Source organism: Periplaneta americana, chromosome 8 (genome assembly GCF_040183065.1).
Source record: "Periplaneta americana isolate PAMFEO1 chromosome 8, P.americana_PAMFEO1_priV1, whole genome shotgun sequence".
Taxonomy (NCBI): domain Eukaryota; kingdom Metazoa; phylum Arthropoda; class Insecta; order Blattodea; family Blattidae; genus Periplaneta; species Periplaneta americana.
This window is the reverse complement of record NC_091124.1, coordinates 60,947,360-60,970,743: the sequence shown is the minus strand read 5'-3', so window position 1 is coordinate 60,970,743 and position 23,384 is coordinate 60,947,360. Positions and strand designations below refer to the sequence as shown.

Sequence of the window (23,384 nt, the reverse complement as noted above, 5' to 3'; positions counted from 1 at the left end):
TTACTCAAGTGTTAGCTTTTGACGCAAGCCTAGATCTAGGACACAGTCTAATAGATATATATATATATATATATATATATATATATATATATATATATATATATATATATATATTAGACTGTGATCTAGGACGCAAGTTACATGAACGGTTAAACGATTAAACTATAAAACGTCTTTGACATGAACTGATCCATGAACCACTTGTTGGAACGAACCTAATGAACAGGCATACAGATCAAGGAGACCAGGATCTTATATATTCACGGCTTGTGTATGGCCTGAAGTGAAACGTTAATTTTTGCGAATAATTAATTATACATATGGCAGGCATAGGAAGAACATTAGTGAAGGTGAAATTGACAAAATAGTCTCTGGATAAATTTTAAATACTATGCTAAATAAATAAAAATATGGGAGTGAAACATAGAGATGCATTTTTTTATGATATAGGTTATTTGTCCTCATGTGTTATTATTTATGAATGCATAATATAGTCCAAATGTCTGAGTTTTGCTTTAAAAATAACGGTAATTACTTACTTTAGCGATACTGTATTTGTCTCTTGTTTATGGAAATAAATGAACCGGTGGTGAACAACATAATAACTAGCGGATAACTAACGTCGACGTTGTGAACGGTCAGTGAAAGTAAATAGAAACAAAACTGTTTCTAATTGCTGTAAATATATACACCGCCGACAAAGCAAGTCGAGAAAGTGTGGTTGGAGTCCCTGAGGTGGCTGAGTGGTCAGACCTTTGGCCTGTCACGCAGGCGGCCCGGGTTCAGTCCCGGTCAGGTTTGGGATTTTTAATTGAAAAATCCATAGTGACACTTGTGGCGGACAAAGTCGCAGTTGGGGTTTTTCTCGGGGTTCTCCCGTTTTTGGTGACGCACGGAGGTCGCAGTGCTGGGTCATAGTGCCCTCTTCCCGTAAATTCCATTCCATTCCAAGTGTGGTTGGAAGGTTTCAGGGCGAATGTAATCTAAACTAATCTAACCTAACGTAACTTTCAGAGCATAGCTGGATGGAAATGACACAGAAAAAAGTAGCGTAACAGTAGATACAAAGGGTATTGCTAAAGTGACTAATTATTTAGTAATTAGAAAAACAACAGCTGCACCTACGAACATCGGGTTTTCTATACTAGCCTATATTAATCTGTAAGCAAACATTAAATTTTACTTCAGATTCAAAGCTAGAAATGTAGGTAGTACTAAACATGAAATGAAACAGTTAATTCTTAATTTAACGTATTAGGCTACGGTACTTAATTAGAAGTTGAGGAGGGACCAAAATTGGTAGTTCAACATAACCAGAGTCCAGAGAGAGTGCTGCTGTCTTTGTAAATCCATTATATTCGTACATCGCTTGACCGGTGGAATATGAAAAATGTAAAAAAAAAATTTAGTAGTACTACAAAGTCTTAATTATAGTCACAGTCTAGTTGAAATATATACAGATGAGTTTTACAATATATTAATACAACACAAGGGGTTAGTATCGATAGGTACTTAATACAAGACAGAAATATTCGTGCAGCATTTTTTAATGTCATAAATTCGCCTATGGAATAGAAGGCGTAAGAAATTAGGTACTTTTTTAATTTGCCCCTAAATAATCAGGCTCATATGTTTTATTTAAGTTTGATTTTTTATATCCATAGGTACTTAGGCTATTAAAAATGTTTACTGCCATATTACACACTCCTTTTTGATAGCACGATTGACTTGCTGTTGGAGTATGAAAGTAATTTTTTGACGAGTATCTTATGTTACGAACTGTTGAATTAGTTACAAAGTTTTCACGATTATATACGAGGAAGTTTACTAATGAATAGTTATACTGACAAGCCATGGGCATTATTGAAAATGGTCCTAGCTTTGGCACCTACTAGACCTACTTTGATTAATTCTGTGAGTCATGGTTGTTAGGTTACTTATGTCTCATAGCTTACTGTATATTATAAATCAGTGAATAAAAGAGTATTTTTCCTGGACTGAAAATACAATACAAATGGAGTTAATATCTTATGAACCAAAATAATAAAAATGGATTAATTATTTTTCCTAGATTTATGCTAAAACGGTTCAACTACACATTGCCATGGTTTATTGAAGCTGTTCCTTTGTTTACAGATTTTGGAACATGAAGGTGTTCTGTCTCGACATAAACGGCTATTCCACTTGACAGCATGCTGTCAGAAAGTTCAAGCTGGACGATACAGAATATCACCAAAGGGCGACAAACCTCTCACTTATGAAATGGCCAACCCTCCACATCAGATTGCTCATAGGAAATCGTGGAATTCATGGAATACATGTATATAAAATTTATTTTTGTATCATTTGCTTTTCCATTATTTAAAAGAAATGTTGCTTTCTCTGTGTAGTAAGATAATTAGCCTATTTACGTGTCTAAATCATAATATGTACTGAATTCTATATTCAAGATACAAATAGTGGGAAGTTAACTTGATTATATTTATTAATTTATCGTCCTCTACGGCCAAGAGATTTATTGCTCTTGCCATTAGCTTTGAGGTTTTCTGGTTGTGAGAGTAGTGAAGTTTTAGAATGTTGTTGTTGTTTTCTAATGCGAGGCGTTTGACAATAAAGTCATTTGACCTCTTGCTCTCCAAAGATATTATCATGGCCAGCCACTGAAGCACAGATTTTGAGGTGTTCCGAATCCATTTCTTGGTTTGAGTTGCACAATGGGCAGTTAGGGGACTGATATATTCCAATTCTATGCAGGTGTTTGGCCAAACAATCATGGCCTGTTGCCAATCTAAATGCAGCTACAGACGATTTTCGTGGTAAATCGGGATTTTGATGCAGAGAGTTCCATTTTTTCCCTTGAGATTTTGTTTGTTGAAGTCTAAGTATGTAGATTTAATAAATCTTTTCACAGAGTAATACGTAGATTTAATAACAGGTCTGTAAGTAGCAGTGCTGCCCTTCTTTGCTAAAGCATCCGCATTCTCGTTTCCCAGGATTCCACAATGGGATGGTATCCATTGGAATACAATTCTTTTTTTGAGTGATATTAATTGAGAGAGCATTTTAGTTATTTCTGCTGTTTAAGATGAAGGTGTTTGTTTAGAGACTATTGATAGAATAGCTGCTTTGGAGTCTGACAATATAACTGCATTTTTAAATTTATTGATGTGGCATAGAAGATTCCTGAGACTTTCACTTATTGCAATGATTTCTCCATCAAAACTTGTTGTTCCATACCCAAGAGATCTATAAAGTGAGAAGAGACAGCACGTAACACCTGCACTGGCACCTTGTTCTCTGGAGATCAAGGATCCGTCGGTGTATAAATGAAGCCAGTTTTGTGGAGGATACCTAATATTAATTGTCTCTAAAGACAATTGTTTTAGTATTTCAGTGTTTACTTCTGATTTTAGTATTTCTTCTGTTAAATTTAGATTATATTCTATATTTAATAGAGTTAAAGGGTTTGGTTTAATTTGTAGGTTTTCTTTTAAATTCGGGATATTGATTTTCTGTTTTAATTCTTGAACAATGGATATGAAACTTTTTTGAGTTTTCAATCTACAGAGAGGACTGTATGAATGCCAATTGTTTCCTGGTAATCTGATAAGTTTTTCATATTGAATCAGTGCTTTTTCTTCTATTGTGATTTTGATGCTGTTAATATTAGTGAGGAATCTCATAGAATCTATTGGAGTTGTTTTGATTCCACCAGTAATGAGTCTGAGAGCTTGGTTTTGAACATATTCTATTTCGTTTATGAAAGGTGAAGTAATTAATTTCTCCGCAGTACTGGCTGTATAAACATTTTGTATGTAGTGTTCAAAGTATTCCTAGAGCATCCCCATTTATTTCCTGCTAGTCTTTTTAGAAGGGAGAATCTTTTACGAGCTTTTTCAGAAATGTATTTTAAATGGTTGCTCCATGTTAACTTACTATCGAAAATAACTCCGAGATATAGTAATTAATTTCTCCGCAGTACTGGCTGTATAAACATTTTGTATGTAGTGTTCAAAGTATTCCTAGAGCATCCCCATTTCTTTCCTGCTAGTCTTTTTAGAAGGGAGAATCTTTTACGAGCTTTTTCAGAAATGTATTTTAAATGGTTGCTCCATGTTAACTTACTATCAAAAATAACTCCGAGATATTTGGATTCATAAGTCCTAGGAAGGTGTTGGACATTGTATTGGATATTGAATTCTTTTTCTTTTTTACGAAGTGAAAATATTTGGTAGTTACTTTTGCTTAAATTGAGTGTCATCAAATTTGATGTATTCCATTCATGTAGTTGATTTAGAGCTTTAAGAGCAGAATTTTGAATTTTGTCTCTATGTCTGTAAGATCCGGAAGTCCACAAAACTATATCATCTGCAAATAGTGCTGTTTTCATGTTTGATTCCTCTAATAGGGAGGGTGTCATTTATATAAATATTGAATAAAGTTGTGCTGAGGACAGCGCCCTGAGGTAGACCTCGATATGTTTGTCTGTAACTAGAAAGTGAGTTATTGAATTTAGTGGCAATGAATCTTTGACTAAGGAATTCTGATATCCATCTGAACATATTGCTGGAGATACCTAATTTCTGGAGTTTTAGTAATAATTTATTTAGAATGTTAAAACGTTCTTTCTTGTACGCTTACAATATTAAAAGCATTTCTCGAATTGTTTCCTTATGTGTCCATATTTCAGAAGCAGAAGATAGATTTTGTATACGGTAGTATGATTTCTCAAATCTTACACACATCTTACACGCTTTATTCTTCTTCCTCCTACTATCACTCCTCCCATGTTCTGAAAACAGTTCTTTACTAAATTCTCCAAGTAGATGTTAAACACAGTAGGTGATAAAGAACATTCTTGACGTACTCCTCTCTCAATTTCACTTCCTTCTGACATTTCTTCTCCTATTACGAGGCACATACAGAAAGTAAGTTTCCCGATTTTTTCCCCTTGAAAGTAAACGTAATTAGCCGTGTCAGTTGCGCATGCGTAACAGATCTATGACGTATCAATCACATGCCAGCCGGACAGGTCCCGCCTGGTGCCAGTAGTGTGGCACCAGTGGTCCGAAATGGAAGCTCTTATTCCTTCTCTCGCCACCTGCGAGGTTCGGTCGGTGACAAAGTTCTTTAATGCACAAAGCATTGCGCCAATTGAAATTCATCGGCAGCTCTGTCAGGTCTATGGGCCGAATATCATGAGTAAGCAGATGGTGCTTCGCTGGTGTAGGCAGTTTTCCGAAGGTCGTCGAAGTGTCCATGATGAAGAGCGGGCGACCATCCCTCATCAATGATGATCGTGTTGAGGTGGTGCGGTAGTGCATCATGGAGAACCGTCGCTTCACGATTATGGAGCTGAGCAGCCATTTTCCGCAGATATCGCGATCCTTGTTGCATGAGATTGTCACTAAGCACCTGCTGTTCAAAAAAGTGTGTGCCAGGTGGGTGCCGAAAAACCTGACGCCCGAACACAAAATGCAACATTTAGGAGCAGTACTGACATTTCTGCAATGGTATCACGATGACGGCGATGAGTTCCTCGACAGGATTGTCACGGGCGATGAGACTTGGATTTCGCACTTCACCCTGGAAACCAAGCAGCAGTCAATGCATTGGCGGCATAGTGGATCTCCGGTCAGGACGAAATTCAAACGGACGCTGTCGGTACGGAAAGTGATGTGCACGGTGTTCTGGGACAGGAAGGGCATTCTGCTCATTGACTTCCTTCCAAGAGGTGAAACAGTGAACGCAGACTGTTACTGTGAAACACTGCGAAAATTGCGACGTGCCATTCAAAACAAGAGGCGTGGAATGCTTACTGCAGGTGTTGTGCTCCTCCATGACAATGCTCATCCACATACGTCTCGGCGCACAGCAGCTGTTTTGACGGAATTTGGCTGGGAGTTGTTTGATCACCCACCCTACAGTTCTGATCTTGCTCCCAGCGATTTTCACGTTTTCTTGTACCTCAAGAAATTCCTGTCCTCCGGTGAGCGTTTTGGCAGCGACGAAGAACTGAAGATGTCTGTCACATGCTGGTTCCCATCACAGGCGGCAGAGTTCTACGACAGAGGGATACAAAAGTTGATCCCACGATACGACAAGTGTCTCAATTCTGTTGGTCGCTATGTTGAAAAATAGCTGAAACATTGCTGTACCTGTTGCCAATAAATGTTTTCCTGAAAGTGTGTGTTCTTTTTTTTTTTTTTAAATAGGGAAACTTACTCGTACTTCTGGATGCGCCTCGTGTGTGTGTGTGTGTGTGTATATATATATATATATATATATATATATATATATATATATATGTTTTATGTAATTGTATAATTTTCGAGAAGAACTCCATTTCGTCATACTGTTGTATAGTAATTGCAGTGAATTGTAGGCCTGTCTGCCGGTATAACTTTATGTATTCCAAATTATATTTCCGATGTAAAATTTGAATTCTTGGTTCCATATTTTCCCATCAGAATTAATTTCAGTTTCCAAATTATGTTAGGTTTATCACATTTTTTTAAACTGTAGAGCGTGGTGCCGACCACACCACCTCATTCTAGTGCTGAGGTCATGGAAAGCATGGGGCTCTACCTCCATGCCCCCCAAGTGTCTTCATGGCATGTTACGGGGATACCTTTACCTTTACCTTTCCTTATATTTTATTTCTTCAAAATACTTACTTTCATTCTTATGAATTTCTTTTGATTTCGAGATTCCTGAAGTTTCTCTGTATTAATTTTGAGACCATATTCCGTTATAAATTTTTCCAGTATTTTAAAGTCAATTATATGTCTTTTTCTCTTTTGTAATTATTTTAATGTTGTTATGGACTTTTTGTTGTTTTCACCAATAACAGTTTTTATTACTTTTTTTTATGAAATTCTTAATTTAATTTTAAAATGCTGTAAGAATTTTGAGTTACAGTATTATGTGATTTTAAAGCACTAAAGATACATAAGTAGGTTTCTACCATGAGATGGGTAAGTTTAGCTGATAGAGAAAATAGCTATGGATTGAAGAGTGTTTGTTTGACACAAGGCTAGAAGAAAGCTTTTTTTCCTGCAGTATAACTTTCAAAATGACTCCAGAGTTTACTCATTCGCTATAGCAGAAACAGTTAAGTTTCTTTCTCTATGGGAAGAAAATGGGAGTGCATAGATCAGACCTCCCCCGAGTGCTTCATATAAAAGAGTAGAATGCTCTACTTCCGTATATCACATTTGCTACTATTGCTTATTTAGGAACACTCTTCACAATTTTTTTTTCATGGAATTTATGGGAAGAGTTTACTCACAGTTTTTCTTATTTGAAATTCTAAATTTAATTGTAACATTTTTTTGCTATGATATGGTTAGTTGTAAGACCACAGTATGACTTTCCATCCAGAAAACTTGATTCATATATCCTTCAAGTCCAAGAGTAATTTTTAATAGGCAGACAAAGTGTTGAGATGTAGTTTTGCTTTAAATATTTCCGCTTACCCAATATAATTAGACTAATTCTAGTGAACATCTCATTATTATTATCTGTCCTTGCCAGTTAGTACTGTAAATATATCCTATAGCATATAGTTGGAGTTTAATATTTGACCAGCTGCTTGAGTCAACAACAAATTGTGAAATGTTTGCTGTTCATTACTTTATTAATTGCTTTTGTTACATTTCAGCAAATCTGGTTGGTGGCTTGCGACCAGCAGAAACTGCAGTAGAAGATCTTTTCATAAGAAAATTTATGACTGGCACATGGCATAATTTATTTGAATCTGAAGTAATCATCAAGCGTCAGCATAACATAATTAGAATAGCAGGAATTGTAAGTCAAGGCATCAGTCCAAGAAAGATGTACTTCCTTATTGGTTATTGTGAAGAAATACTCGGTTTTTGGCTTCAGTGTCCAGTGAAATTGGAACTGCAGACAGTTTCAGAAAAGAAGGATGTTGTTTTCAAATACATCTGAAAACTACGAGCATGTTCTGGTTCAGTAGTTATACATGTCATAGTCAACCTTGTATATATTTTTTCTTTTATGTAAATAAATTTTACATTGATGTGAAATATGAACATTTTGAGTTTGGAGCCTTTTTTCTGAAATATTTATACAGGATGCAGAAAAATTATGTTTCAGAACTCTGTGATGTGCAAGAATAGACCTAAACAGTTTAAGATAGGAAACCATAGCTGGAAATGGGTAAGTATGGATGTAGGAGGTTGCTTGTTTGATGAAATTTAAGTCCACTGCTATTAAACTGTGTCCATAAATAACAGGAGACAACAAGTCATTTCCCAGACGTTTTTGTGCACAGTATCAGGATGGATAGCTACTAGGCATGGAGTGTTTTACATGAAATGAACTGGCTTGATGCACATGGTCTACATGCAACAAGAAGGGTAAACTGTAAATGGTTTCCTCGTGGACACATCCATGTCAAGCAATGTTTCGTGGCATCAACCGATGCTTGTGAGAGGGAAGTTCATTTCTAGCCAAGAGATATATTGCTGGTAGGGTTGCTATCCCTCCTGTATTTCCAGTGATCTCCCGTATTTAGCCCTAATTTTTAACAGTCTCCTGACTTTCGTGTTATTTTCTCTTCCAGCATTTTTCTCCCTTATTTTTGCACAATGTAAAACTCTATTTGAAACGTTTAATTTTTCTGTGATTGAAGGTGATTTCAATGCTAGATTCTGTTGTTCCAGAGTTGTACTGAAATGTGAAAACTCTGTATAAGGTAATACTTACCAGAAATAATTTCAGGGCTCACTAATTTAAAATCAAACAATTTTAGAGTTACTAATTTAGAAAAAAAAAAAAAAACTAGTGAGTTGTGTTGTAAGGATATCAGGCAGCAGAGCTCATACAGAGAGTGTTTTCTTTTATAAGAGTAAAAGAACAGATGTTCGAAACAGGAGCACAACACATCTAATCAAGTCAGAACTGCAAATCATAGTAAACTTCAACTACTTGTGTAGGGAATTTTTACAATTTGTTTGAAACTATTATGCAAGGCAAAACGTCTCAAAACACTCTTAATTTAAACGTAACTTCCTTAGTGTAGAATAAAATTGCATTTAGTACCGCTAACTGAATTGAATAATTTGTCAATTTTCCATGTGAAATATTGCAGATCGCATGGCCTCCCATATTTTCTTCAAAAACATTTGGCAACCCTAATTGCTGGTCACAGGCAATCGATATGAACTCCAGATTTTGACAAAGAAATTTTGCGTTGATTTGAAGAGGTTTCAACAAGTAGCGATCAGTTCCTCGTGAAGTTCGAGTCACTCATCGACTGGTGTGGAATATTTTACACGAGGAAAAATGACATCCATTCCATCCACACCAAGTGCAATGTCTGCTTCCAGATAATCCTGCTGCCAAGGTGTTGTTTTGTAGAACAGACCTTAGAGAGGCCTGGATTTCCTTCAAGGGCCGCTCCCACTTAATGGAATCGAACTGAATCAAATCGAAACGAAAAGTCTGCTGCCACTCACATCTAGTGGAATCGAACTGAACAGTACTTTTGTGTTTTATCATACAAAAGAGGATAATTCTACACAAGATTTATTAATTTTTCTTCCTTCATATTAGATTGTGATTTTTGTATACATACTATTTCAGCAGTAACTTATAGTGGTAAATGAATTAAGTCGCCAAGAGTGGATATGGTTCATTTGTTTTTTTCATGAAGGCTTCACGAGAACTTACGATCATACCCGAAACAAGAAATTCTGTTCCGGTAGTGAAATAAATATTCTAACTCCTGAATTCTGTTCTGTTCGATTTACTTCGATTTATTGTCTATGTAAATTAATAGATAAATTAAAATGTCTGAATTAATCTATTTTTATTTATATTTTTGGGTGGTTATTTAACTACACTGTATCAACTACTCGGATTTTTTAGTGTTGATGGGATTGGTGATTGCGAGATGGAATTTGGCAAGTTGAATCCGAGGATTTGCTATAGGTTACCTGACATTCGTCTTACTGTTGAAAAAAACCCAAGCAAGTAATAATCAGCTCAAGCGGGAATCGAACCCACTCACGAGCGCAACTTTAGATTCAGCAGGCAAGCGCCTTAGCCGACTGAACTATGCTGGTGGCTATATATTTTTTATATATTTCTATGATAGGGTAACACACTACTTCAGTCGTTAAAACTGTAGTGAAGTCTAGCACCTACTATAACTGCAAAACAATACCAAAACAGACATGTACATAAATAGGGTTGTTTGCCACTGGTGTAGCTCAGGCGGCAGGTGCTGTAGTGTGTTTGCCTAGGTTTCCACTCTGGCTTGGACTGATTATCTGCCCCCCCCCCCCGACATATTTCTCAACTTCAAGTCAAATGTCATGTAAACCCACAGTGAGTAGATTTTATCTTACCAAATACCATCTCGCTATCACTATCAATACTACATTAAATAATCAAGTAATTGATACAGCGAGGTTAAATAACCTACTTAAAAAAAAGCTGTGCAAAAGAAATGCCATCATGAACTGCGACCATCTTAAGAAATGTACTGCAGTTCACAAATTCTGGAACGGGAAGAATGGACAAATATATTGGGAGGCTAGAAGACTGATGGCTAAGTTGCAATAATCTGGAGCATTAAATTAATAATATACGTCATATGTTATTTTGGGAGAACATTTTCGCTCCGGTACTGGGGATCGAACTCTGGTCTTCAGCTCTATGCACTGAGTTTTGAATGGGTTTTGACAACATTAAGCAAGCAGCAGATCATTTTACAATAATTTGAGCTGAAAAAAGCCCGCTGCGTATGAACAACCACCATCACGGAAAGAAACATGGGAGCTAGCAGCATATTTAGCATAGTACCACAGTCTATTATATACAGTCATAAAGTTCAATACCCTAGATCGTACTGTATTATATATTATGATCAGGTCAATACGTAGGAAATATGGATCCATAGATAGTTGCTAACCACTAGGATCGCTACTATCGCCTCATCACAGACAATGCGAAATATAGTACCGGCACAGTCTTATTGTTCCTAGTACTCTCTAACAACTCAAGCTTCGTGACTGTATATACTAGACTGTGATAGCACCAAGCTTGCTTGCCGGCAAGGAAACACGCACCGTCGGAACTGGGTTTAAGTCCATTTAATAATTTGCACATGGGGAAACCACAGTCCAGTATATACAGTCACGAAGTTCAGTACATAGTAAATATGCATCCATAGAGAGTTGCTACCACTAGGATCGCTACTATCGCCTCATTGCAGTTATGCGACATAGTACCTGAACAGTCTATTGTTCCTAGTACTCTCATAATCTCAAGCTTCGTGACTGTATATCGTTGCTTACGAGATTATAATCCCGTAAGCAACGCTGTATATACTAAACTGTGGGGGGAACTTTTCTCTAGGGTCAGCAGATGTTTTTTTTTATACGAAAGGTTTCACTGACGCTATAGTAGCAACGAGGATAAGCGATTATTATACTCTTTGACAGAGAACGATAAAGATAAAAGAGTTGAACATGGCAGCCGCCAATGTTAATATGAGCGATTCGGACTGGAAAAAAAGTATAATTTTACGGTTGCAAAACAGAAACAAATTGCAGTGTTATTGTTTTCAGGACCTTATAGCTTTGCGTAAGCGATTTTTATATTTACATTTGTAGTTCACACTTTCTAGAATATTGTTTTGTTTTCAATATGCCTGTTGGTAACATCATGTGTGAGAAATGTCATAAAATCGAATTTGGAAAATGTATGGCACACACGAAAAAAAGAAAAGGGGGGAAATTATGTGGTATTTATTGAAGGTGTGTTTTCTTTTTCAGACAACAGATTATTTGATAGTTCAAATGCGTTACGAGGTGAAAATTTACATTTAACCATTCAATATGAAAAATTGCGTCAAGAGAATTTTGAACTTCAGCATCGGAGTGGACAAAGTGATGGGAAACCTAATGAGAAAATTCAAGCACTGGAACAGAAGCTGTTACACCAGCAGGAAGAATTAACAGAGCTTCATCGACGTAAGGGAGAAAATGCGCAGCAACTTATTGATTTGAATAATAAATTACAAGAAAAAGAAAAACAGTTACTATCTCTTGAAGTAAGGTAAGACAAAATTCATGTGAAAAAACGGAATCCGAAAAAACAAATGGTTTCACTACTGGTACATTAAATGTAGCTACTTCCATGAAATGCATTGCAAATTTACTTTCGAGACAACGACAACAGTTGGTCTACTATATATTAGGATCTGCTTACCGCATGTGAAAGGACTTCATGACGGACAAGGAACCTGTACATTATGCCGTATTTTCGTTGTAATTTTTACGTAAGTAAGTGTATTTTAACGGCACGGTGGGTTGCCCGTATTTGGTATACATTAGTGGTAACGTCTGAATCTGGGAATCGTGTTCCGTTGTGTTTTACCCTCCGCCGGCGTGTATTTCTGTAAATATTGCGAGTTAAAAATTAGGTGAAGAGGTAGCTAAGTGACATGAGGCCAAGGAATGCGACAAGGTTAGAGTGGGCTAGATCAGGGGATAGACCTATCTAAATGGCAGGAGACCGAGGACTATGACAAGGTTAGAGTGCCTTTTCGTAAATATAATGATGCGCATTCGACAAACGCAGACAAATCTGCTCTTTTTAGTATTTTAAGACATAATTTGGTAGGTGCAATCCGTGTTCTAAAATTTTCCCCATTACATGCCGCTGAAGTAAACAAATACAGTACCGGTACCAATTTTTGGTAAAACTAGCGCTGAGTTAGTTCCGGTGATTTTGGAAGTTAAAATGGTTGAATTTATAAGGAATTTTTTTGTGGAGATGGATTTGAAAACTTAAGCAGTTTATACGGATATGTTGAAGAACAGGAACTTGTTCGGAAATGAGAGGTGTATTTACCAAACGTGGTTTCTAGTGAAGGAAAGGAATGAAGAGATATAAAGCACACGATAGGATGTGCTGTTCGAGAATGCAAAACTTGTTTTAAGGTATTATTTAGCCCGTCATGGCCCTACATAGACCTATATAGGCCTACCCAAATAGTATTTTTTGATATTATTTTTTTATTTGTTGGTATATTTGTGTTTAATAATTGGTGGAAAAACTGCTGAAATTATTATTTCGGGTAATTTCTGAGGAGATGCCAGTCTTTTACAAGGTATGTGTCAAGGTTAGTGAGTTGGTTGAGGGAATATCTAAGTGACGTGAGGCCGAGGAATATGTGAAAAGATTTCAATGATTTTAAATCATTGAATTCATGTCACTTAGATATCCACTCAACTAACCCACTAACTTTGTCACATACCTTGTAAAAGACCGGCGTCTTCTCTGAAATTATCCGAAATAAGCTAAACACTCAGTAAAAACAATGAAATATAATTTCAACAGTTTTTCTTTGTCTTATTAGATACAAATATACTCAACAAATGAAAAATTAATGACAAAAAACACTTTCTGGGGTATATATGTAGGACCATGATGGGCTAAATAATTACCATCACCAGACTTTGCCCAGCGCTTGAAAATCCTGTACAGATTCGTATATGCAAGGCATAAAAAAGCCTCAACCTGTCAGAGATTCATATATGTAAGGCATAATAAAAGCCGAAACTTAACTAACCTGTTACAGGCATAGCGTGAAACTTTCGTAATTTCACCTTAGTTATGTTGGTATGACTGAGGAAATAGCTGTAAGACAGCATAAGTGGAGTACGAAGGGAACTAACTCAGCACTAGTTTAGTGAATGTTGGGGTTAAGAATGGAATAGAACAGTGGTTCTCAAAGTGTGAGTCTCGACCCACAAGGGGGCTGTGTAAAAAGGTGAAGGGATCGCGAGATGATTTACAAAATAACACAAAAAACACCTTATTAGCATACATTTGTGTTGTAATTAGATACCGTATTTGCTCGCGTAATTTGCGCCCTACTTTTTAAGGGATTATTTTGAACTTTATTTTTGCTCCGTGTATTTTGCGCACACATTTTACGTACATATTTTTTTCAGTGTAGTAGGGATTACGTACATAGGGATTTTCCTTCCCTACAGTCCATCGTAGGTCATTCACCAGCAACTGAAGTACCTGCTTCAGAAAGAAACCCCAAAGTCCCGCTACTTTAACAATGGTAGAGACAAGTTACTGGTATAGAAAATTAGCCCTACCGTAAGTACTTACCTATAAAGGTAAAGGTATCCCCGTAACATGCCATGAAGGCACTTGGGGGCATGGAGGTAGAGCCCCATGCTTTCCATGACCTCGGCACTAGAATGAGGTGGTGTGGTTGGCACCACGCTCTGACCGCCTTTTACCCCCGGGAAGGAGGCTGAGTGAACCTCGGGGCCGTTCTGAAAGTTTGGCAACGAGAAAAAATTCTGTCACCACCTGGGCTCGAACCCCGGACCTTTCAGTCCGTAGCCAGCTGCTCTACCAACTGATCTACCCGGCCGCTGTAAATAAAACTCAGAACAGGACCTCTTATTTGAAAAATCCGCATATTTTACGCACCCAAATTTTTCAGTGGCCAAAGTTAATTAAAAAGTGCGCAAATTACGCGAGCAAATATGGTACATAAACAATGTTGAACATAAAAAAGTTTCAGTAGTTATAAAGTAAAAAAAAAAAAATAAATAAATAAAATGACTACACGTGTGAACTAACGGTCAGTGCATCTGGCCGCGAAACCAGGTGGCCCGGGTTCGAATCCTGGTCGGAGCAAGTTACCTGGTTGAGGCTTTTTTCCGGGGTTTTCCCGCAACGCAATACGAGCAAATGCTGGGTAACTTTCGGTGCTGGACCACGGACTCATTTCACCAGCATTATCACCTTCATTTCATTCAGATGCTAAATAACCTGAGATGTTGATACAACGTCGCAAAAATAACCCATTAAAATAAAAATAAATAAAATACAAAAATGCGATAGATGTGCCTGTTTTTGAAAAGTAGCTTCTCAAATCTAAACTCTAGCGCACACGCGCATGCGTGCACACACACACACACACACACACACACACACACACACTCTCTCTCTCTCTCTCTCTCTCTCATATTCACTCACTCACTCACACGAGTTTATTGAGTATTGTGTGTTCATTCTGAAAAGAACGGTTTGTTTTACATTACTGCATTGACGCCATTGAAAAGGTTATTGCCAACAGATATTCAAAGTTTTTGTGTTTATAATTTCGTATTTTTGATAAAGAATACCAGTATTAAAAGGTAGTGATACATGCTGTTATCTCTTGCTGATAGAGCGTATTATTACATTCCACATGGAAACTTGCCAGAAATGTTTGCAGTAAATATGAAGAGAATATTTAATTACCATGACTGTTGTGTGCTAATATCTACATCTATTTCAGAAACACTTTACAGCTGTCGATCAAAATTGACATCAATTGAATGGCGATTGGCAGAATGAACATAGATTACACCTGAATATGTCATGGTGACAAAATGCAAAAGAGAGGAAATTAGAAATAGTATTGCACAAGGAACTCAAATATTTGCAAAGTAATATGAGAAACATCTTACGTAATGTTACATAATTCAGCATCACCTAACTAAAATTGACGTAATGTAAATAGTAGAAGTGTTACAGTTCGTAAACTTATACCCATATTGGTATTAAAGCTGCTATTGCAGTTGTATTAAAATTCCATAAGGAACGATAGCTCCTTTCCACTCTGTCTCACCTTTTCTCACTCACCACTCTTCTATCTCTTTCTCTGCCCAAAATGGTAAATCCCAATTGTAGATTCTTAAAAAGTCTGTTTTCATAATGCTGTTGTACTACATTGAATCAGTTTGTACTACCTGTTCAAACAAAGGACATTCCATGTCGTATGATTTCTAGAAGTATGTATGACGAACAAAATATAACATTTTGTTTCTTTGTGGACAATTTTCCGGCGTAGTGGGAAGATATTTTATGTTAAAATTTCCATTGCGGATTCCATGAAACTGTTTAAAACTGCGAGTTGCTTTTTGTAGTGCAGTGTGGAGTAAGCTACCTATGACCTTGTTTTAGAAGTAATTTAGAGTATAAAGTCCATGTTTCTATTAAAAACGCCTGCGATGGCTGAGTGATCAGACCTTCAGCTTGTCACGGAAGTAATACTGGTTTGAGTCCCATTCAGGCCTGGGATTTTTCATTGAAATATCCATAGCGCCAACGAATAGGGTGAAAGACACAACATGTTCACTTCAGTGTGTATCATTGAGCAGTAAAAAAGCCAATTTCAAAGAAGACATTACCACCATATCCCAACTGTTACTTTCCTTTCATTGTATTCTTCTTCACTCCAGCCAATAATTTCCTCTTCTTTCATCCATCTGTTTGTCATCACCATGATCAGCACAATTCCCTTTCGTCTCCTCTTTTTTCTCATCTTAGGAATAATAATGATAATAATAATAATAATAATAATAATAATAATAATAATAATAATAATAATAATAATAATACAGACGTGGACAAATTATTAACAAAATTGACGATTTTTATGACAGTTCTGTTTACAAAATTTGATTTTTCAATTTAGACTACAGTTGACAATTTTTCATATTTCTATCATTACAATAGATAAAAATATGCAAAAATGTCAACTGTAGTTTAAATTGAAGAGTCAAATTTTGTAAAGATAGCCTATATAATAAAAATCTTCATATTTTGCTAATAATTTGTAAATATGCAAAAATGTCAACTGCAGTTTAAATTGAAGAGTCAAATTTTGTAAAAATATAAAATAAATATCTTCAGTTTGCTAATAATTTGGAAATATCCAAAATTTAAACTGTAGTCCAAATTGAAGAGTCAAATTTTGTAAAAATATATAATAAAAATCTTCAGTTTTGCTAATAATTTGTAAATATGCAAAAATATCAAATGTAGTCCAAATTGAAGAGTCAAATTTTGTAAAAAAATATACAATACAAATCTTCAATTTTGCTAATAATTTCGAAATACGCAAAAATGTCAACTGTAGTCTAAGCTGAAGAATCATATTTTGTAAAAATATGTAGGCCTAATAAAAATCTTCAATTTTGCTAATAATTTGTCCACATCTGTAATAATAATGGGAAGCGTGAAGGAGAATGACTTCATTGTTAAATCAAGAGCATTAGATACATAACATAATAATAATAATAATAATAATAATAATAATAATAATAATAATAATAATAATACAGTGGACTCCCTTTTATCCAGCACCAAAGGGACCAGGTTAGTTCTGGGTACGAGATCTTGCCGGATAATTGAATAAATACCAGTATATACAAAAAAAAGAAGTTCGTATTTCATGGTGCCAAATGTTGAAACTGCAACCATGTGAAGCTTATTTCTCAATAATTTCCTCATAACTGAATAAGCATAAAAACGGTGCGGATTTTCCTTGTTAAAACACATCACATAACACAAATAGTAAGTTACACTAATTTTAGGTTTCAATATTCACTGAAAATTGAAGTTCGTGCGAACTTCCTGATGTGGCAACACTGACAGCCCGAACATAATTAAATAAACATAAAACTATGTGGATTTTCTCTATTAAAACACATTACACAACACAAATAATGCACTAATTTTAGGTTCGGATATTCACTGAAAATGAAAGTTGTGCGAACTTTCTAATGTGGCAACATTGATGGCCTGAACATAATTAAAGAAACACTAAAGCGTCTTTATTAAAACACATCACACAACACAAATAATATATTAATTTTAGATTCGAATGTTTACTGGAAACGAAAGTTCGTGCGAACTTCCTAATGTGGCAAAACTGACGGCCCAGACTGTGGCAATGTGGCAGATTTAAACTTTTTTTTTTGACCCAGCTAAAAGTGCTGTTGTTTTGGTATTGCTGGTGATTTGGGTGCTGGTTACGAGGGATTTTACTGTAATAATAATAATAATAAATGTAATAACATTATACATCAAACTAGATGAGATTAAACTTACATTTGTTGTTGAGAGTGGCACACTATTGTACCTTGAGATTTGCTAGGTGTGCCTCGAAACTTTGATTACTTCTCCGCTAAAAATAATTGTAATAATTTCACTCAATACCAGCTTTAAAAAATGGAATATGATGGTTTTATTTAAAAAATTCAAACTATGCATTTTTATGCAGTATAAAATCAGCTTTAATGAGCAAGCGAAAATATGCCACAATAATATAAATATCATGAAATATTATGCATTTATAAATAAAGGCAAAATATTCAAATAGGCCTATATGCATCTTAAAATTTGTTTTGATAAGCTTAAATGTTGTTGATTCGTGAAGATAATTAATTAGCAATTAATTACCACCAATGGAAAAAATATATGCAATGACGACGAAGACGACAACGATGATGATGATGATGATGATGATGATGATGATGATGATGGTGATTTGTTAATGGAGATTCAGATTGTTTATTTATGTGGCTAAATCAGTGTATTGTTGCAGTTTGGCAGAAAGTATGGCTGTGAATACTACTCTGAGAGCAGAGATACAAATGTATCAGAATAGTATAAAGGAATTAGAAAATCTCAATCAGATGTTAAAAGACGAACATCAGGCCTTACAGTTAGCGTTTGCATCTTTAGAAGAAAAATTGAGAAAAGCACAGGTAAGTTAAATTGTGTAATGTATGATATCAAGAGATAAATATAAAATGATGATACAATTTTATTACATTCTTTAAACATAGCTCGTATGCACATGGTTGAATCTATAAAAGTGTTGCATATTAAACAGTTTAATAGCCTATTGATCTAGTAAATGAATTGAGTATGTATTGGAACTGTGTTTTTTCTGGATTTCCTGTAAACAAGAAAGGGACATCTCAGGAGCAGGAACCTCTTTGTAAGGCTGCAAAGCAAACAAAAAAATATATATATTGGGAGCTGGATGTGCTGCATAATAGGATCCAGACAGCTGCAGATTGTCTTCCTGTAGATGTTGAAGTTATCCTCTATAAGATCTACAAGTACTTCGATATCTGCACAGTTAGAACTGAGTCTCTGAAGGAATTCTGTGAATTTGCAGAGATTGAGTACCGTACAGCTTTTATTGAGCCACACCAAAATTAGATGGATGTCTTTATTTCCTGCACTTCAGAAAATCATTGCTATGTTTGATGGTTTGAAATCATACTTTATGTCAATTAAGAAGTGTCCATGCATTCTCAAAGATTTCTGTAGTGCTCGGGAAAAGTGGCACAAGTCAAAATTGTTAATTTTACAGAAGAAGGAAAAAAACTGTCTTCACACTGGTTTATATCGATTTGATTTCCTTCTGTATGAATTATTGTATTGGGAGAAATACTTATGTCTCTTCTCCCACCCGAGCAAATGTTCCGTAAGTTGTCAATAAATTAATAAAAAATGTTTGTGGAAACTGACTTATACCACTTTTTCCCAAGCACTGCAGATTTCTTCTCGGACAGAACTTCTTTATTATGGCTGATATTCCTGGCTGACCAACTAGATGTGTATGATAGGACTGTAAGACAAATGCAGTTAGAATATAGTGAAACCTCTCATTTACGGATATTGAAGGGACGTAATAATCTGTCCGCATCTGGGAGGTATCCTTTATTGAGAGGGAGACTCCCCAATCTAACAGTAAATTTATAATATGCATTATGTATCCCTTCACGCTTTAAATGAAATGTATTACTGTAGTTTAATTCCAAATGCAGTATACTACAGTAAATTCTTTGCAGCTTTGAACTACAGTAGATAAGACTGAAAAAGGAAAATATAGTACTGTGCCATGCAATTTTATTCTGTGTCTACAGTTATGCAGTACTGTAGTTTACAGTTTTCAACTTAACCTCTATGTTCAGGTGCCATGTCTCTTCGAAACAGAACAACTGATAGAAGTGAAGAGAATAATCCTACTAACCTTATCATGTGTCAAATACAATTTCACGATCATGGAAACCTTGGGCCCATCAGACAGGTTATATTTTATGATTTTGTTTATCCACCCGCTTCCAGATAACAAGGGGTAGCTGGCTGGGCTAGTGGTAGCCTACGAGACCCTTATTGTCTTCTTTCATGTTAAGGAATTTCTGTACAGTTCTCAAAACTAAATTTTTCATTTTTGTAACACATTAGATCATGAAATCCAACTTCTGTCCGCAGTCAGGAGGTAAAGCCAGCTTTAGGACTGTGAAACAGCTGTCTGTGTCCGTAAATGAGAGTTAAATTTATTATTATTCTATATTATTTCAGCTGGGACATAAAAATCTGCCCGTATTTAAGGAGTGTCCGTATCTTGAGGGTGTCTGTAAGGAGAGGTTTCACTGTATCTTTCTTTGGTTGAAGTTTCTGGTTCGATTGAAAACCTTTATGAAACTCTTATCAGCAGGAAGTCAAATAGATTTGTCACTTCAAGTGTCAGGAACATTCTTCAAGAAGTGGAAGAAGAAGGAGTCATTTCTAAGCAAAAGTTCTTCGCCATTACTGTATTGTTATTCGACAGTTGTGTTGACTGCATAAGAAATTGGTGTCGCCATACTGATGTAATCAAGACAGTGTCTTGGGTCTGTTTAAGAAAAGTTCCGAATGGAGTGATGTTGAGGGTTCAGTTGCTCTCTTTTCAAACTATGAATCTGTGATATGTTTAAATGAGAATGTGTTGTTTGATGAATTTTTCCATGTACGAAACATCATCCACCAGAACATTCAGGACTGGACTACAAGAAAACTTACAGTGTCTCCGTGCTGGATAGCAATATTTCAACAATGTAGAGAATCTCACATCAATGTTGACCATGTTTCCAAATGGTAGAGTTTGTATTGAGTGTTGCTGGGACCACTACAGCTGTTGAGCACATCTTCAGTCTTATGAATATATACTGGTTCGAGGAAAGTCTGCTTAATATAGAAACTTTCTAAAAGCTGTACTAGTCGTTAAAACATACTTCAGTCATACATATTCAGAATTTTACGGCTATCTCATGAAAACCAGAAGCTCCTGAAAGAAATCCATGGTTCTGAAAAATACATTTTAGGGTAATATTGACGTTATGTGAGTGTAATAATTCGAAATTTATTTTCTGATGGAGGGAGGGGGGGGGGGAATATGCTGAAGAAAATGACACACTAAAAAATGTGTCCCTGTTTTCCAATTTCATAATCTGGTCACCCTGCACAAGTGATGCCAACATGGCACTACTTATGAAACAACTAGGCCAGGTGATAATGGGGTAGGGTGGCCAGTTCCTTCCCCCCTCCATTGCATACATCGCCAATTAGTTACATATAATACTAAGGTTATTGCATATTAATTTGTACAAATGAACTATTTTGTAACATTATTTTTCAGAGAAGTGTTTGGCGTTGTGATGTGATGATTTTAAGTAATTAACTTAATGCATTTTAAGCATTTTTTTCTCAAAGCATGTTACACTAAATTTTGTATTGTAAAAATATTAGTTGTGTAATATAGACAATAACCTGCTCTGTTTGACTTTGAAGATGAAAATGCAATTCATTCATAAACAGTGCATTTGTAGCTCGGCCGGACCGTCCCTCGGCTATAGCGCTACTCTGGCGGCAGGCGTGCCAGTCTTCACCCAGTCCAAGGCTGCCGCAGAACAGTCCGGCCGAGCTATGAATGCACTGTAGAATATAGGGAAGAAAGTCAAATACTGTAGTTCATTGATATTTTATGTCCTCTTATAGGATCATATTTCTTGCAATGTAAATAAGAATAAAGAAAATTATTCTTGTTTCAGGATGAAAATCGAAGCTTGGTTGACAGACTTATTCGGTATAAATCTAAAGATGCTGACAAGATGAATGAAGAAAATGAAAATTTTGTACGGTATGACGATATAATATTTTATAATAATATTTGTAATATAACCTTTCACTTTAGTTTCCATCCTAGAATAAATTATACACCTGCATGTTTAGAAAAGAGTATGGTCAGCACATCTTTACTTGCTATGTATTTGTAGTATAGTTCATTAACAAGTAGATTTCGTAGACAGTTCCAAGCTTCAAACCTTTATTTCCAGCGAAGGGGCCATTAATCCAACTGCCTTTCTGATACAAACACTTGGGCTCTTTGGGTAAGTAAATAAATTTTGTATATATTATTAATCTTCTTGGGTTATTAACCAGCAGTTTACAAAAAACTTAGAATGGCTTTTGGGATAGTGTAAAAGCATTATATAACTTGAGAATGTAGTGGGATATTGTAATGTGAAGGATTTAGCATGAGTTGAAGTAGTTAATCTTATTAAGTACTTCATTTTGCTTTTAATTAATAAAATATTTATTTCACAGTTTTAGTACATAATTTTAATGATATTTTCATAAGTTTTTTTAAAAGTAACTTCTTGTGTGATATATTACATCGGAAAAGAAAAATACCAAATGAAATTATTAAAATATTGCATCCTATAAAATTTGTTATTCTTAACACAATGGGAAAACCTCTCAATGCAATAACCTTCTACTTTCGAAAATAAATGAATGAAAGGTGGTTTGAAGAGTATTTTTTACTTGGAAAATCACTCCACTTTCTTCTCAGTGTTTAACTTTATGTTCGGTATAAAAAGAAAGTGTTGTGATATTGCAAATAATTGATTTTGAGGATTTCAGCTTTCTTATTCTGCAAAACGAGTGATTTTGAACATTGTATTTTTCTGCCTGTTCATCTGTATGTCTGTCTGTATACAGCGATTTCTCCCATCATTCCCAATTGCCTCCAAAACTACCGGCTAAAAGAGCTTGAAGTAATCGGACTACTGGTTGGAGCAAGAGGTGTTGCTACTCTCTTCATGGAAGATGAGTTTAAGAGGCTTGAAATACTTACATCTATTGTTCCAATTGTAACATTTATTTATACTGGCAGAGTTAAGGCCATAGAGCCTTCTCTTATACTCTACCAGGTTACAAAGTACACAAGCAGTGAAGTTTAACAAAAAGTTAAAGAACAAAATACTAACATATTACAGAAAGTAATAACATAACAAGAATTGACACTGTACAAGATGAAAATAATACCATAGGCCAATCCTGTGCAGAAACATATTTATTGGCAAAGAGCAACTTTAGTGGCAGCAAGCGCATCCCATTGGCAGACGATTATGACATCATGCTGCTTGCTCACTTGGAACATAACATCAGTATACCTTACAACAATACCTCAGTCATGTACAAGCGGTACTAAACGGAGGTCTCCGATTTATTATTCAAAGATGAATGGGAAGATTTCTTATTCATAGAAGTGGATGGTGTTGCAAAATGTTTAGTGTGTCATAAGTCTCTCCTTGACGATCTTGATAATGAATATAATGATCTACCTTATCACTGTGAAGTACTTTCAACAGCAGTTTTCAAGGCCAAGATATTAACATAATAGTCGGAGATAAAATTGG

At 35.7% G+C, this 23,384-nt stretch overlaps 2 protein-coding genes across 4 annotated transcripts in view; both read left to right on the top strand.

The window, feature by feature from the left end:
* Nucleotides 1-128: 128 nt before the first annotated feature.
* Nucleotides 129-8,057, top strand: mRpS24 (mitochondrial ribosomal protein S24). 2 transcript variants are annotated; one of them, XM_069832908.1, is made up of 3 exons: nucleotides 129-350; nucleotides 2,137-2,320; nucleotides 7,664-8,057. In XM_069832908.1, exons 1-3 carry the CDS (start codon nucleotides 321-323, stop codon nucleotides 7,951-7,953), a joined length of 504 nt encoding a protein of 167 aa, XP_069689009.1. In that variant the 5' UTR covers nucleotides 129-320; the 3' UTR covers nucleotides 7,954-8,057. The 2 variants fall into 2 exon arrangements, with proteins under 2 accessions (XP_069689009.1, XP_069689008.1); XM_069832907.1 differs by lacking the exon at nucleotides 129-350 and adding an exon at nucleotides 1,734-1,914.
* Nucleotides 8,058-11,384: 3,327 nt separating this feature from the next.
* The window catches only part of LOC138704737 (autophagy-related protein 16-like), a 29,174-nt gene continuing 17,174 nt past the window's right edge, over nucleotides 11,385-23,384 (top strand). Inside the window, exons 1-5 of one of the 2 annotated variants that reach the window (XM_069832905.1) lie at nucleotides 11,385-11,619; nucleotides 11,811-12,093; nucleotides 18,449-18,611; nucleotides 21,732-21,820; nucleotides 22,017-22,070. In XM_069832905.1, coding sequence (XP_069689006.1) covers nucleotides 11,505-11,619; nucleotides 11,811-12,093; nucleotides 18,449-18,611; nucleotides 21,732-21,820; nucleotides 22,017-22,070 — 704 coding nt within the window. In that variant the 5' untranslated portion in view covers nucleotides 11,385-11,504. The remainder of the gene's footprint in view (nucleotides 11,620-11,810; nucleotides 12,094-18,448; nucleotides 18,612-21,731; nucleotides 21,821-22,016; nucleotides 22,071-23,384) is intronic. The other variant, XM_069832906.1, reaches the window with a different exon arrangement.

Coding starts and splice junctions, on each gene's coding strand:
- mRpS24 (XM_069832907.1), top strand. CDS start 1,831: ATGAATAGTTATACTGACAAGCCATGGGCATTATTGAAAATGGTCCTA. Junction 1,915..2,136: donor GACCTACTTTGATTAATTCT/GTGAGTCATGGT, acceptor CTTTGTTTACAG/ATTTTGGAACATGAAGGTGT. Junction 2,321..7,663: donor GTGGAATTCATGGAATACAT/GTATATAAAATT, acceptor GTTACATTTCAG/CAAATCTGGTTGGTGGCTTG.